General features: G+C 41.7%; 1 protein-coding gene across 1 annotated transcript; it reads right to left on the reverse strand.

Moving 5' to 3' along the window:
* Positions 1-1,351: 1,351 nt before the first annotated feature.
* Positions 1,352-12,562, reverse strand: LOC102720527 (protein CELLULOSE SYNTHASE INTERACTIVE 1). The gene is made up of 8 exons (XM_006655862.3): positions 12,260-12,562; positions 11,689-11,807; positions 10,579-10,646; positions 7,196-10,244; positions 3,661-6,199; positions 2,904-3,358; positions 1,973-2,089; positions 1,352-1,810 (listed from the first exon to the last, which is right to left on the reverse strand). Exons 2-8 carry the CDS (start codon positions 11,740-11,742, stop codon positions 1,670-1,672), a joined length of 6,423 nt encoding a protein of 2,140 aa, XP_006655925.1. The 5' UTR covers positions 11,743-11,807; positions 12,260-12,562; the 3' UTR covers positions 1,352-1,669.

Here is a 12,562-nt window from a genome sequence, read left to right on the forward strand (position 1 = left end):
GAATAATGTTTGCCTAGTCAGTCCTCACAATACCTGCCAAATAAAGCAACCACAGTACCACTATACCACACACATATAGCATATATGCAATGATGCAAGTTAAGACTCAAAAACGCCATGCTAGATTCGGCGTCGCAAAAATTCACACGTATGCACGCACAAAGACACAATGGCCGGTTTACATGAATGTGATGAGCTCAAAAGCAAAAGCTTGAGTATAGGCACTAGCTGGGCTTTAAAAAAAAAGCTGAGAAAACCTGGGCAGCATCTTGTGCATGCCTCCTTTTTTTATTTCTCAATAGATCTGTTGGTGTCACCATTAACTCCACTACTCCAGGACAACTTTGCATCATGCAGGGTATATCATACTATCATGTTTGGAGATGATGAGAGCAATGTGAGATAGGCAATGAAGATTTGCAAGGAAAAAATAAGCCATGGAAAGATAGATGCTGCATGCATGCATCAGCCATTGAAGTTGTCATCACTCACAGAACATGGTGGCTATGTGTGCTAGGTGGTGAATGGTTCTACACATTCTTGATTCTTCCATCACATAAGCCCAATGCCATAGGCCAGCTGGGCCCCATTACACGTGGCCGCCACCAAAACTGTGGGGCCGCTGGACGTCTGGCTTTTGTCAATGTGGTCTGGGCCTTTCTTCAGGAAAATTTAGGGGCTCACAACACATTGCCAGTGGGCAGTGGCAGCCACCTTGTGTCCAATGGCTCCATTGAACATGCTGCGTTCCTGCAAATTTAAGTGCAGCTTCAGGGCAGGGAAAAGAGGTCTTGCATGCATCATGGTCTATTAAATTGTAAAGTTTGGCTCTGGATTGGCACTGTCAGAATTTCACTTAAGTTTTTCAGAAAAGGTCAAGTGGACAGTGTTGAATTTGAGACACCAACCTTCCAGGCGTGAGGGAGCCATCTGTTTATCGATGGATTGATTTAAATTTTCAACCTTTAATTTAAAATTAGCTAAAATTTAAATTTTCAACCTTTAATTTAGAATTAACTTTGAAGTTTTTTTTATCGTACTTTATCTTTCAGCCTTAGCTTTTAGCTTACTAAAAACACATATATAAAATTTTTATTTATAAATTATTTTTGGTTTGCAAATATATCATTTAGCCTTTTTTTTCACTATTACCCCTTGATGTTTGGATGCACAATCGCAGCCCATGTCCATCCTGATCTTGAAATCTTTATGCCCAGTGTCTTCGGTTACAACTTCTGTTCTTCATGCCCATAATTCCAGTGATTAGTGCTCCTAATAATAAACTAACAGCTCCCATTAAAAGACATGAACAACAATTTAGACAGCTGTTATATGTAATTATCTACATTTAAGTACAAGACATACATATTTTCAGTTGACTCTATGCAACTTATAAAAGGAGTACTGAAGCATTTACACCATTTACAAATAAAAATCCCGTGGAAAAAATAATGAATCAATTCATTACAATCAGTACAAAATATGACTCATCTGTTCTCTTTTATCTCACAGAAAGGTACAACAAAACAGACAAATTTATCTCTGCAGGCTATTTACACTGATGCACAAATATGGTAACGCTTTTAGCAGAGTATGAAAACAAGAACACGCTCTCAACTTCTTATGGATTTTAACTTACACAGATCACCTAATAACTATGTAGATACTATCATTTGTTCGACCATTGGAATTCAATTTCCAGGTTCCTATTAGGGCCGCTTTTACTCTCTGGTAGCAAGGTGTATTCGCCAGCAACTGAGCCCAGCATGACAACCCGATCGATTTGGATTGTCACTTTACCAAATGATTTCTGCAACAGTAGTAGGAGAATGAGGATGCGAATACAATGGCTCGGTGCTTGTGTGACGTGCAAATAATGTGTATGCATGCTGAGTCTTCTATATAATCGAAAAACAAGAACAGCTATATAATCTAAAATGGTAAAGATATTGTATGCCTGGTATTTACATACCTTTCCAAACTTGCTATTGTTTTTGCAAGAGATATGAAGCTTCTGCCCTTTCGGAGGACTGTCAAATGCCCACGCAAAGGCTTCATCCCATTCAGGTGTTGCACCAGTCGAGACAATCTGCATTTAACAGCATGTCAGTGATAACGATGGTGAACCGACATGTCAGCTATTATCATTAGGATAAAAATGGCATACATGATACATCCAATTCAAGGTGCAGATTGTCAGCATAAGTGCATAACAAAACAAACAGCCACCAAGACAAAGGCACTTTAAAATAGTAGTTATAATTTATAGTATCAACGACAATATTGGAGACAGTTTCCATCAGCAAAAACTTCTATAAATAAATGCATAGTGTGATGACCACTATGCCATCCATAAATACTTCCTACAATCATGAGACCCTTTTACTGACCGGTTGGCCAAAAAAAAATTCAGTACAATTGGTGTTCACAGGTAAAACAGAAACATCTAGAGTTGTGTGTGTGTGTGTGTGTGTGTGTTTTTTTTTTTTTGTATGTGTGTGTGTGTTTTTTTTTTTTGTAATCCTAAACAAGTAAGGGAGTTGATGGTTCATTTTAGTTACAATACTACAGATACAACAGTATTAGTAAATTTATATCCTTAATGTTGTAAACAATTTTAGGACCAAGAATTAGAAGAGGTAGGAAAAACATTGAAACAGTAAGCCTTAAATGAAATCAAATTGGGCTCGGCTGAAAAAACAACGTGTAAGCTCGATAAGACTGTAAAATCAGACCAGGTAGTGCAGAGTAAAAGTGGAAAAAACAAAACAAAAACAATCCAAAGAAGATATTAAAAATGTTAACTGTGGGTCATAGCCAGTTATCTATTGACAGCGTAAATGCACTGAATCATACTGCAGATAAAACAGCCCTGTAATGAACACAAGCAATTCTGTCCATACCTTTGTCAGCCTTGGCGGATTATTTCCAAGTGTAAGCTTGCAAAATGCACTAGGATTTCCAACTGATTGCCTTAGATTGTTGCCACGCTTTATAGTAACTGTCAAAGTACCAGGCAAGCATTGAAGAAGCAGTTCTGCCTTTTCTTGGAACCGAGGTGGGCCAGATTGTATTAAGTACTGAAGTAGAGGAATAGCCTCTGAGGCAGCAACTGACTGTGCTTTAAATATTTCTGCTGCGCAAGCTCCCCAAGCTTGCCTAAGAAGATACAGTGAGTCCAGTGCTGCTTCTTGAGTTGCTTCAGAACCAGTTTTCAGAGATGTTACAAGATGAGGAATGCATAAGGTAGCAGGTTCAGTGACCCTTAAGCGAGGGAAGTTACTGAGTAGAGCGTTAAGAGCCTTAAGATATTCCTCATTAGCACTGCCAGATGCCCATATGTCCTTCTCAATTGACGCTGCATGCAAAACATTGTAATAAGATGTGTAAAGTAAATTCTGCGTATGAGAAAAAACGCATATTCAAAGGTTGCCAGAAGAAAATTGTTTTTTTAACTGGAATGTATACTTAAGAATGTTTCTGTATAAAAGCACTAAAATATATACTCATTGTAATGGAAGGCATAAGCGATCAAACAACTTGATTCTTGCTAGATATCTTTAAATTGACCAGTTCATACTAAAGGTAGTGGCCAAACAATTATCATGAAAATTTGACTAATACAAAAGAGATGCAAAAGAAATAAGGAAGTCTTCTTACCAGTTATAACTCTGACTGTTTCACTTGTGGCATACTCTTGGATAGTGTGGTTATTGAATAGAAGTTTAACAAACATTGCTGCCTGAACAGAAGTGTCAGGATTGCTTGAACTGATAAGGTCCAGCAGGACCTGGACACCACCCGATTCTGCAACTGCCCTCTTATTTGCCCGGCTATACATCACTAGATTCTGCAAGGCACAAATGGCTACCACTTTCATCTCTTCAGTTGGTTGATCTTCAAGAAGATTTACTAGAGCACGGCATGCTGCAACAGCGTCAGTAGAGCGAGCAAGGCCCTCGTTTTGGAAAAGATCTCCAAGAGCAAGAGCAGCAAGCAACCTTCCCTGTTGAGACTGTGTCTGAGGATCCAGAAGGTACATGGACAAAGGTGCAATAGCATTTTTAGCAGCCTTTGCCTCCCTTATTCTTACATTGTTCAGAAGTGCTTCGATGAGTCTGGCAGCAGCTTCCTCACATTGATGACTCCTCAAGAGATCCAGCAAAGCTTCCACAGCACCACTCTCAGCCATTGCCTCTGCACTTGTCGAATCATCACTCTCTAATACAAGCAATGCATTCAGTGCACCAACAACAGTACTTTCTGTTCCTGATCTGAGTAACTGCACTAGTACTGCAACAGGCACCTCAAGGAAAAACTCGGTACTGTACTGCAAAATGCTAGACAAGACAGATGCTGCAGATTCCCATACAACATGAGGCAAAGGAGGGTCAGATTGCAACAACACCTTGGACAGCTCAAAAACACCACCCTCCTTTGCAATTGTATTTGGCCAAGCTAATGCAAGGTTAGCAAGAGCTTTTATAGCCCTTTGCTGTAAGTTTGGTAAACCTGATGAAAGAACTTGAATTAGAGGAGGGATGGCTAGCTCCGTTATTGTGTCCTTCTGGAGGTTTTCTTCTAGAATAAGATGTGACAGGAGTTCTGCAGCTAATTGTTGCACAGCTGGCGGAGATGAATTTAGTAAACTAATGACTGGTTCAATAGTTTGGCGGGGTGTCAAATTGTAATCAGCGCGACATTCAGGATGCTCTAAAATATTCACAAGAACCTGCAAAGTGCTGTACTGCCCCTCAGGACCAATATCTGCCTTGGATAGTAACGAGAAAAGAGGCTGGACTACTTTGGCTGCCGATGGACCTTTAGCTACACTGGCATTGTTTGTCAAAATCCGAAGCATTTCTGCCAAAGCAATGCACAGAAAATCTGGAGCATCATGGAGAATATCTAGAATGCTCTCAATTACACCAGCCTTGACCATTTCCAATTTGCAAGCTGGCCTATCCTTTCCAAGTTTTACCAAAGCTCTAGCAACTGCCTCATGGAGCGTGTAGTTTTTGCCAAACAGAAGTCCAACAAGAGGAATGACTGCCCCATGGGCTGCAACTAATTCTGCCAGTTGCTCATCATCAAGAAGCCTGTCTAGTGCACGGACCACAGAAAGCTGGGCTGGGTTAGCTTCACTAACGAGTAAACCAACCAAAGGCTCCACACATCGGGCTGCAGCAGATGTAGAGCGGATCCTTGTATTTGCAAATAGCACACAGCATAGTTCAGCAGCATCTCCTTTCAATTCAGCTGAAGAATCTGAAGAAAGGATCCGGCACAGGACATCCACTGCATTCATCTCAACATCTGCAACCGCAAGTGCTCTTGATGGATTGTCAGAAAGCAGCCTAACAAGTGCTGATGTAGCTGCATGCTGCTCTCTCTCCATGCCAGTACTCAGAATTTCCACAAGTGGTTGAATAGACTGGCGAGCTGACTCACTGTTCCTGACATGGTCTGCAAAAAATAAGCTCTCTAATGCCTTTGCGGCACTGTACCGTGAATTTCTTCCTCCTAGACGAAGGACTGCCACAAGTTGGTTGACAGTACCAAGTGCTGCTTCATTCTGCCTTATTTCTGAGGAGCTAAAAAGAATGCCTAACAAATCAGTTGTAGCTTCTTCTGTTGCATCTTGTGGGCTAAGTGACAGGTATTTGGTGAGTGCCTCTAGGATTCCAGCTTCAGCCATTAGCTGCATGTTTGGGGGGCAATCAACAGCTAGTTGTGTAAGAAGACCTAACGCCAAGAAAGGAGCACCAGGTCTTTCTGGAATGGGTTTGAGTAGGTCCACAAGAATAGGTATAGATTTTCTGGAAGTTGCCCCAATCCTGATTTCATCAACTCTAAAAAGCCTCTCTAGTGTAATTTGATCAGGATTAGGAACCAACATAAACTCCTCAGATAATTCCAAAAGATCAGCTATGTCAACCTCAGCACATCCAAGCAAAGAAATAAGCCCAGTGGCCGCCCCTGAATTTGCAACAGCAAGAAGAGTTCCTCTGCTACCGTTGCAAACCAGACTTGCCAAAGCTTGTGCAGCAAAGTACCTGTATGCTTGTTCATCTGACCTTAACAAGTTTGAGAGCACAGGAATTGAGTGCAATGCTGAATTAGATCGATTTATCTCTCTTTCTTGAAATAGCAAAGCAAGAAGTAAGGCACAGACCCATGCAGTACTATCTTCTTCACCCTGACAAAGTACGAACATACATTCAACAAGAATCGAAACAAACTTGGCAAGACATAAATAGTATACAAAAAAGGCAACGAAGTAAGAGTATTGAGTTTCAACATATATTTATAGTGCCAAAATTAGATACTGCCTCATGAGAATGAATAATTTATGTTATTCCATAAGCCCAATAGATTCTGAATAATGAAATAGAACAGAAACAAACAGCATTCATGTTTCCTATATGTTGTCATTCGTTGTAATTTAATCTTGATTGCATATAGCTATTGAAATGTTGAGTTTGTGTTGAGAAAACCAGCCCAAACACTGGGACGAATGCTTTATTCCAGTTTTCCTACCAGTGGCATCAATGGATGTCTAACTACAGTAGGAGTACCATAACCAAGAAGAGTTCCTATCAGTTATTTGGATGTTAGTGCAAGAGAACCTACTTAAGATATATGATGGGTCCCTAGCTCTCTGCTGAGTAGAAGGAAACAAGTTTTAATGCCAAAATAACAAACAGACCAATGGGTTGAGAATAGATATATAAAAAGACTAATTGAACAGACTCATAGGGAATGAGCGTGCACAAGGACTATATAAAAATCCTTGAGACCTCAATGAATTCACAGCAATCACAAGATTCAATATACACAATAAAAAAATATATTATACTTGATGTAAAGTCTAAAATTTTATGATAGGGCTCTCATGGTGGCAAGGGATGGAATCATTTGAGGAGTAAAATCTATTCGCTCTATAAATAAACGTTAACTTGGCCTCTTAGCTGGGTTTTCCATCAACTTGTTCAATCTAGCTCCGACTCTCTATATGCTTACTGTGGCCTACACTTATTGCATGACTTCCAAATTTTCATTACAAAAGAGAAACCAGATGAACCAAAAGAATAATCAAGGGAACTACATTGCCTACATTGATTTTCGGACCAGTAACCGAAAATTGGGACATAAAAAATACTGAAGTGCACAAGAGATTTTAGCATTCACGTACCACATATAGGAATGCATTTTGAGAAATCTTCTCAGTAAGCATTTCAACTGCTCCAGCTTCAAGAATTTCAGCCCTTGTTTTGCTGTCATGGCGTGCAAATACAGCAAGTAACCATAGCGGAATCATGTTACCCGAGATTACAGCAGTGCGGCACACAGTTTCATCGCTGTTGCTATTTTCTTTGGAGTGTCTAGAAATTTTAATTTCTGATAAGTTTTCACCACACCCATTTTCAGAAGGCAAGTTTGTCATATGAATCATACTGACTAGAGAATGGATTAGTTGAATGTACAAGCTTGACTCGCTGAGAATCTTTATCTGCTTCTGACAATGCTCTTTCGCTGCACAAACAAGAAGAGCACAGCCGCCAACTTTAACTTTAAGCACATTGGACCCAATGACTCGCCGTGCAACTGATGATGTGCAGCCTGGGGTTTCTGAAATCAAACCACCCACAATATCATGTTGATCGGAACAAAGCCTTGATAAAACCTCTATGGCCTTGTCTTGCAATGTGGGTGCTGCATCTGCTACACATGACACAAGAGGAAGTATGGTGTGGGGATTTTCTGCAAGAACTGTCCATGGAGCTTTGGTATGCCCACTTGACACCTTTGGTTTTGATAATAGCACCAGTGCATCAACAACTTCTGATGTTGCAGCAGCCTCGCCATTAGCAGCTTCCAAAAGCCCAGCCAGAGCAAGGACAGCACCTGATCGGTTAATAGTATCTGAGAGAGGCTGGTTAATTGATCGGCACTGTAAAAGGCGAGCTATTGCTGCTGCTGCATGAGTTCTTCCATCAATAGTTCCCTCTTTAAGAACATGTGTGATGGGGAAAATAATTTCTTCAAAAGATACTTGCAGAGATAATTCATGATCAAGGAAAAGGTTTGCCAGAGCTCTGGTTGCTTGTTCTGCTACTTCGAGGACTGTAGAATTTGCAAGTGAGACAAGTGGAGCTAATGCATCCCGCCCAATTGCAGCAACATCCTTATTTTGTTTGATTGACAGAAAAATGGCAGCAAGGCAAGATGAAGCCGCCATTAATATTTTATCTGACTGCGCATCAATCAGCTTCATGATTGACCAAAGTGTCTTCACTGCAATATGAGTTTCCCGCAAGTCCTTGCGACAATGAAATAGCCCAGCAAGAGCAGATGCTGATTTAGCCTGAGTTTCTTCTTTAGGTGAATTGAGAATTTTGATCATAGTCTCAACTGCATCATTTGCAGCACTTCCTTCATGAAGAATATCATTAAGTGGTGCCACAGATAGCAAACTTTTCAAAGCATCCAGGACATAAACTTTTGACTCAGGCTGTTCACTAGTTAAAAGTGCAGACAATTGACTAATAGTTCCTGTATCTGACTTATGAATGAGATGATTCAGTGTTTTGGATGCTATCTCCTTTCCATTGTCACTTCCATTTTTCAGAAGCCATAGTAAAGCAGGCACAGCATCAGCACTTTCAACACATGCCCGTATGTCTTCGCTGTGGTTGCACAAATTGCCAAGGATGGTTGCAGAATCTTCTTTAGCTTTGGGAGACCCAGTTTCTAAAATCTGAACAAGAGGAGGTATGCCACCAGCTGCTGTGATGGCCCATTTGCTCTCATCATTCTCCTTTGACAGAAGTGCAAGCAGAGCAACTGCACATTCCTGCTGCTGTTCTGAGGAAAGACCAAGTAAAGAAATCAAGAGTTGAACACCCTCACGACCTTGCAGAGCTTGCCATAGGTCACAATCCTTTTTGCAGAGAGCAAAAAGTGATTTCGTGAGGTCATCTTGCACCTCAGTACCTGCCATGGTAATCAAACCAACAAGCAAGCGTTTTGCATCAGAATCTGCAAGTGTTTTGCAGAGAACTGGATTACTGTACAAGCTGGCCAAAGCTTCAATTACACGTTCTTGTACAAGGAATGGTGCCTTCGGCTTAAATTGTTTCATCAATGTTTTCTCAATGACCAGGGGGTCTGTAGCACTGATAGATTCTGAATTAGTGTCATATATCATCAAGGCTGAGGCCAATGCACCAAGAGTGTCAGCAATCTGTGCAGGTGAAGAGCACGATTCTAGGCTTTCACCAAGGCTTGATATTACATAAGATAAACCACCAGATATATTTGCTAATGCACACATAGCATTTTCTTGCAGTGCCTGAGCAGATTCACCTTGCATGAACTCTTTTGATGGAGCAATAGTAGCATTTATAAGAGCAGGAATTCCATTAGAATTAGCTATCTGACGCCGGGCTTCTTTGCTCTGTGCAGAGAGGGATTTGAGAGCACCAGCAGCTTCAGCTCTAATGTAAGTTTCATTACCAGGACCAAGTAACTTTAGGAGTTGTTTTGTTGTTTCTCCAGATAGAACTTTAGAACAAACAGATGAGTCTTCCATCATCAAAGCCCCAAGAAGATTGCATGCATTTGCTAGAGTATTTGCTTGTCCAGAAGCAACCAGCTTTATAAGTATATCAACTCCACCGCACTGCACAGTAGCTGACCAAAACCCATCGGTGTTTTTAGATAAATTCTTCAATGCTCCAGTTAGTAGGCCATCCACCAAACTCTCATTCTTGAGGCTAACTTTGAGCTGCTCCCACAGTACAGGAACAACGTTTTCTGTTGAGAAAATCTTTGATCCAACATGGTCCCTTATACCACCTTGAGAAACAGCATAAATAGTTTTGGCAGCTGCAGTTTGGCTTTCAGCTGACTTGGACCTGAGAAGACCAAGCAAGGGAGGGATGCAGCCACCAAGCAGAACCTTCACCCTTAGTTCCTCCTCCTTGCAAAGTGACCCCAGGACAGTAGCAGCCAGCATCTTAACGCCAGATGAACCAGATCTAAGGAGAGAAACAAGTATAGGAACAGCCTGTGCATGCGATCCAACAGCTCCGAATGTGGTATCACGTGTTTCAAGAAGATCCAATAACTGCTTCAGGGAGCTCTCTTTCTCTTGGGTTGATGAAGAACTTTGCCGCAACTGCTCAATACATTGAGCAACACTTGACAGTGTCTCCTCATCCTCCACATTGGCTCGGTTCCTGCCATTGCAAAACAATTAGGGTCATTAGATTTGGTATCTTGGCTATCTAGTTATCACGATAATTTTTGTGATTGCCATTTTCTGAAATACAGCATTATCAAAGTGTGTAATATATTCTCAACAATAATCCTTTTATCCTTATCTTCAATCTGGTGAAAGTGAAGATCCTGGAAACACCAGAGTCATGCTTTACTCAAAAAATTATAAAGAAAACCTACTAGTGATACTTTTTTTGCCTAGTTTAACTGCAATGGCTAAGCTCATTTTCTATGTTTCTTCATTCTACCAATGAGAAAATTACAGTGCAAGCCAAGAAGTGAAATCAAACTTACTTGACCATTCTCATGACTGAGACAGGAGTCGGTGGCTCTGACTCTTGAACTTTGTCAGCATGTCGTTCCTGTTAATATCCAAGCAAAGGAGGTTAATATTAAGGGTCAGACATGCAATTCAAAGACATTGTTACATCAACTGATGCATGACCAAAGTTTCTCTGTCATGAATCCTTAACTTGACAAAAAAGAGGTTGTCTAGATCATAAAATCAAATTGCCAACAGACACTTGAATTTATATGCAGAAAATAAAGTCGAACAAAATTGCAATGGGGGGAGGGGGGGGGCAAAGAAGAAACACAAGATATGCATTCTCAATCAAACATAGATCCCACAACTAAATGAATATTAGTTTCAGTAGATCAGGATCATGCACAGACACAGTAAAGGATGTGCAGAAGCTTGATATATATTTTTGTATCTAACACTATGGTAAAGCTAGCTTTCATTTCTTTCCAGTGACCATCCGCGTTGAAAATTAACATGATAAGAATACCAATAAATTAATTGTTTCAACTTAGGGCATTGTTGTGGCTCTTGTGTTAGTAGAACAGCTTTATGAAGCCATCCAACCCATTTTGTTACATTACCAACATAAACACGAATGATCCAGAAGCATGGTATTCTTTATTTTGAAGCTAAATAAAAAAATGACAGCATAAGAGTAACAGCTTCCTAGCTCCTCGACCTCACAATAATTGCCATAACCTATTGTGTGGCCAAGTTGATAGACCTAGTGGAGAAGCCTTAAAATGCAGCAGAAATGAAAATCCCAACGCTTAAAATCTTTTCACTGGTATACTGAACGCTGATCTCACTTTCAAAGCATATCCTACTGATATACTACCTCCGTTCATCTTTGTTTGACGTTTTGGACAAACATTTTAGCTTGTTTTCTTTGTAATTTCTTGGTCCTAAACGTCATTTATTTGTGTTTGGAGGGAGTACTATTTAACATTTCGCCCATGATGTCCACATCAGAAACAAATTCAATCTAAATAGCCCCCGTTAACGTAGACTACAACACTCTTACAATTCAAAGGACACTACGAAAGCGACAGGCTGCAATTCTACTAGCTCAGAACTACAGCACCGAGGAGGGCACCAACCAGATCTGCACCGCCATTGGTTCCATTGAACCTCCATGCTAATGCCGCCGCCATATTTAGCTGCTACCCCTTTCGCTGAGCAGATCAGAGTATCCCACTCCTTCAGCGCAAAGCTCGACCTGAAACCGACAGAAAGAGCAAACAGAGCTGCATCAGATCCAAGGCAAGGTCATCCGATCAAACGAATTATACATCAAGCAAGTGCAGATTTCGCCCCGGACTAAACCAATTTACCGCCACATAACCCAGATCTAGACGCGCGAACGCTAACAGTTACCGCCAACCGCCGCCGCCAAAGTGAATCGCACCCACTTCCGCATCACCAAACTGCCAAACCAGCTCAGAAAACCCCCCACCGCATTTCCCCGCGAATTCCCGCGCCAGATCACGCGCCCGACCTACGCTCCCGAACTCCGGCGACTCCCCCAGTGAACCACCCGTCCAATCCAACCCCGCAAACCAGCCGCACTGAAGCCGCCATTCCCCCCGCCTCACCCGAAACCAACCCACCACCCAACCATCAAAACGCCGCCACCGACGGGGAAGACCAACCAAACCAAACCAAACCAACCTGAATCGCCGCGACGGCGCAAACGCGAGGTTGTGCGAACAACCTCGAGGATCCGCGCCGCGCGGCCGGGTGTTCCGCTTCCTTCCTTCCGCCGCCGCAGATCCAGCGAGAGGAGGGCGGCGCGGAGTCTGTTACTCTGCCGCCTCCTCCACTCCACCGCCTCCTCCTCCTCTTTTTTTTTTTTTTTACTTTTTTTTCCTCTCCCCGGCGATTTAATTTCGCTAATTCCCGGGGCACTAAAAGGGACGCGCTTTATATAACCGAGCTGCAGTGAGGGAGCTCCCAACGACTGCCGACAGTGGC

Source organism: Oryza brachyantha, chromosome 6 (genome assembly GCF_000231095.2).
Source record: "Oryza brachyantha chromosome 6, ObraRS2, whole genome shotgun sequence".
Taxonomy (NCBI): domain Eukaryota; kingdom Viridiplantae; phylum Streptophyta; class Magnoliopsida; order Poales; family Poaceae; genus Oryza; species Oryza brachyantha.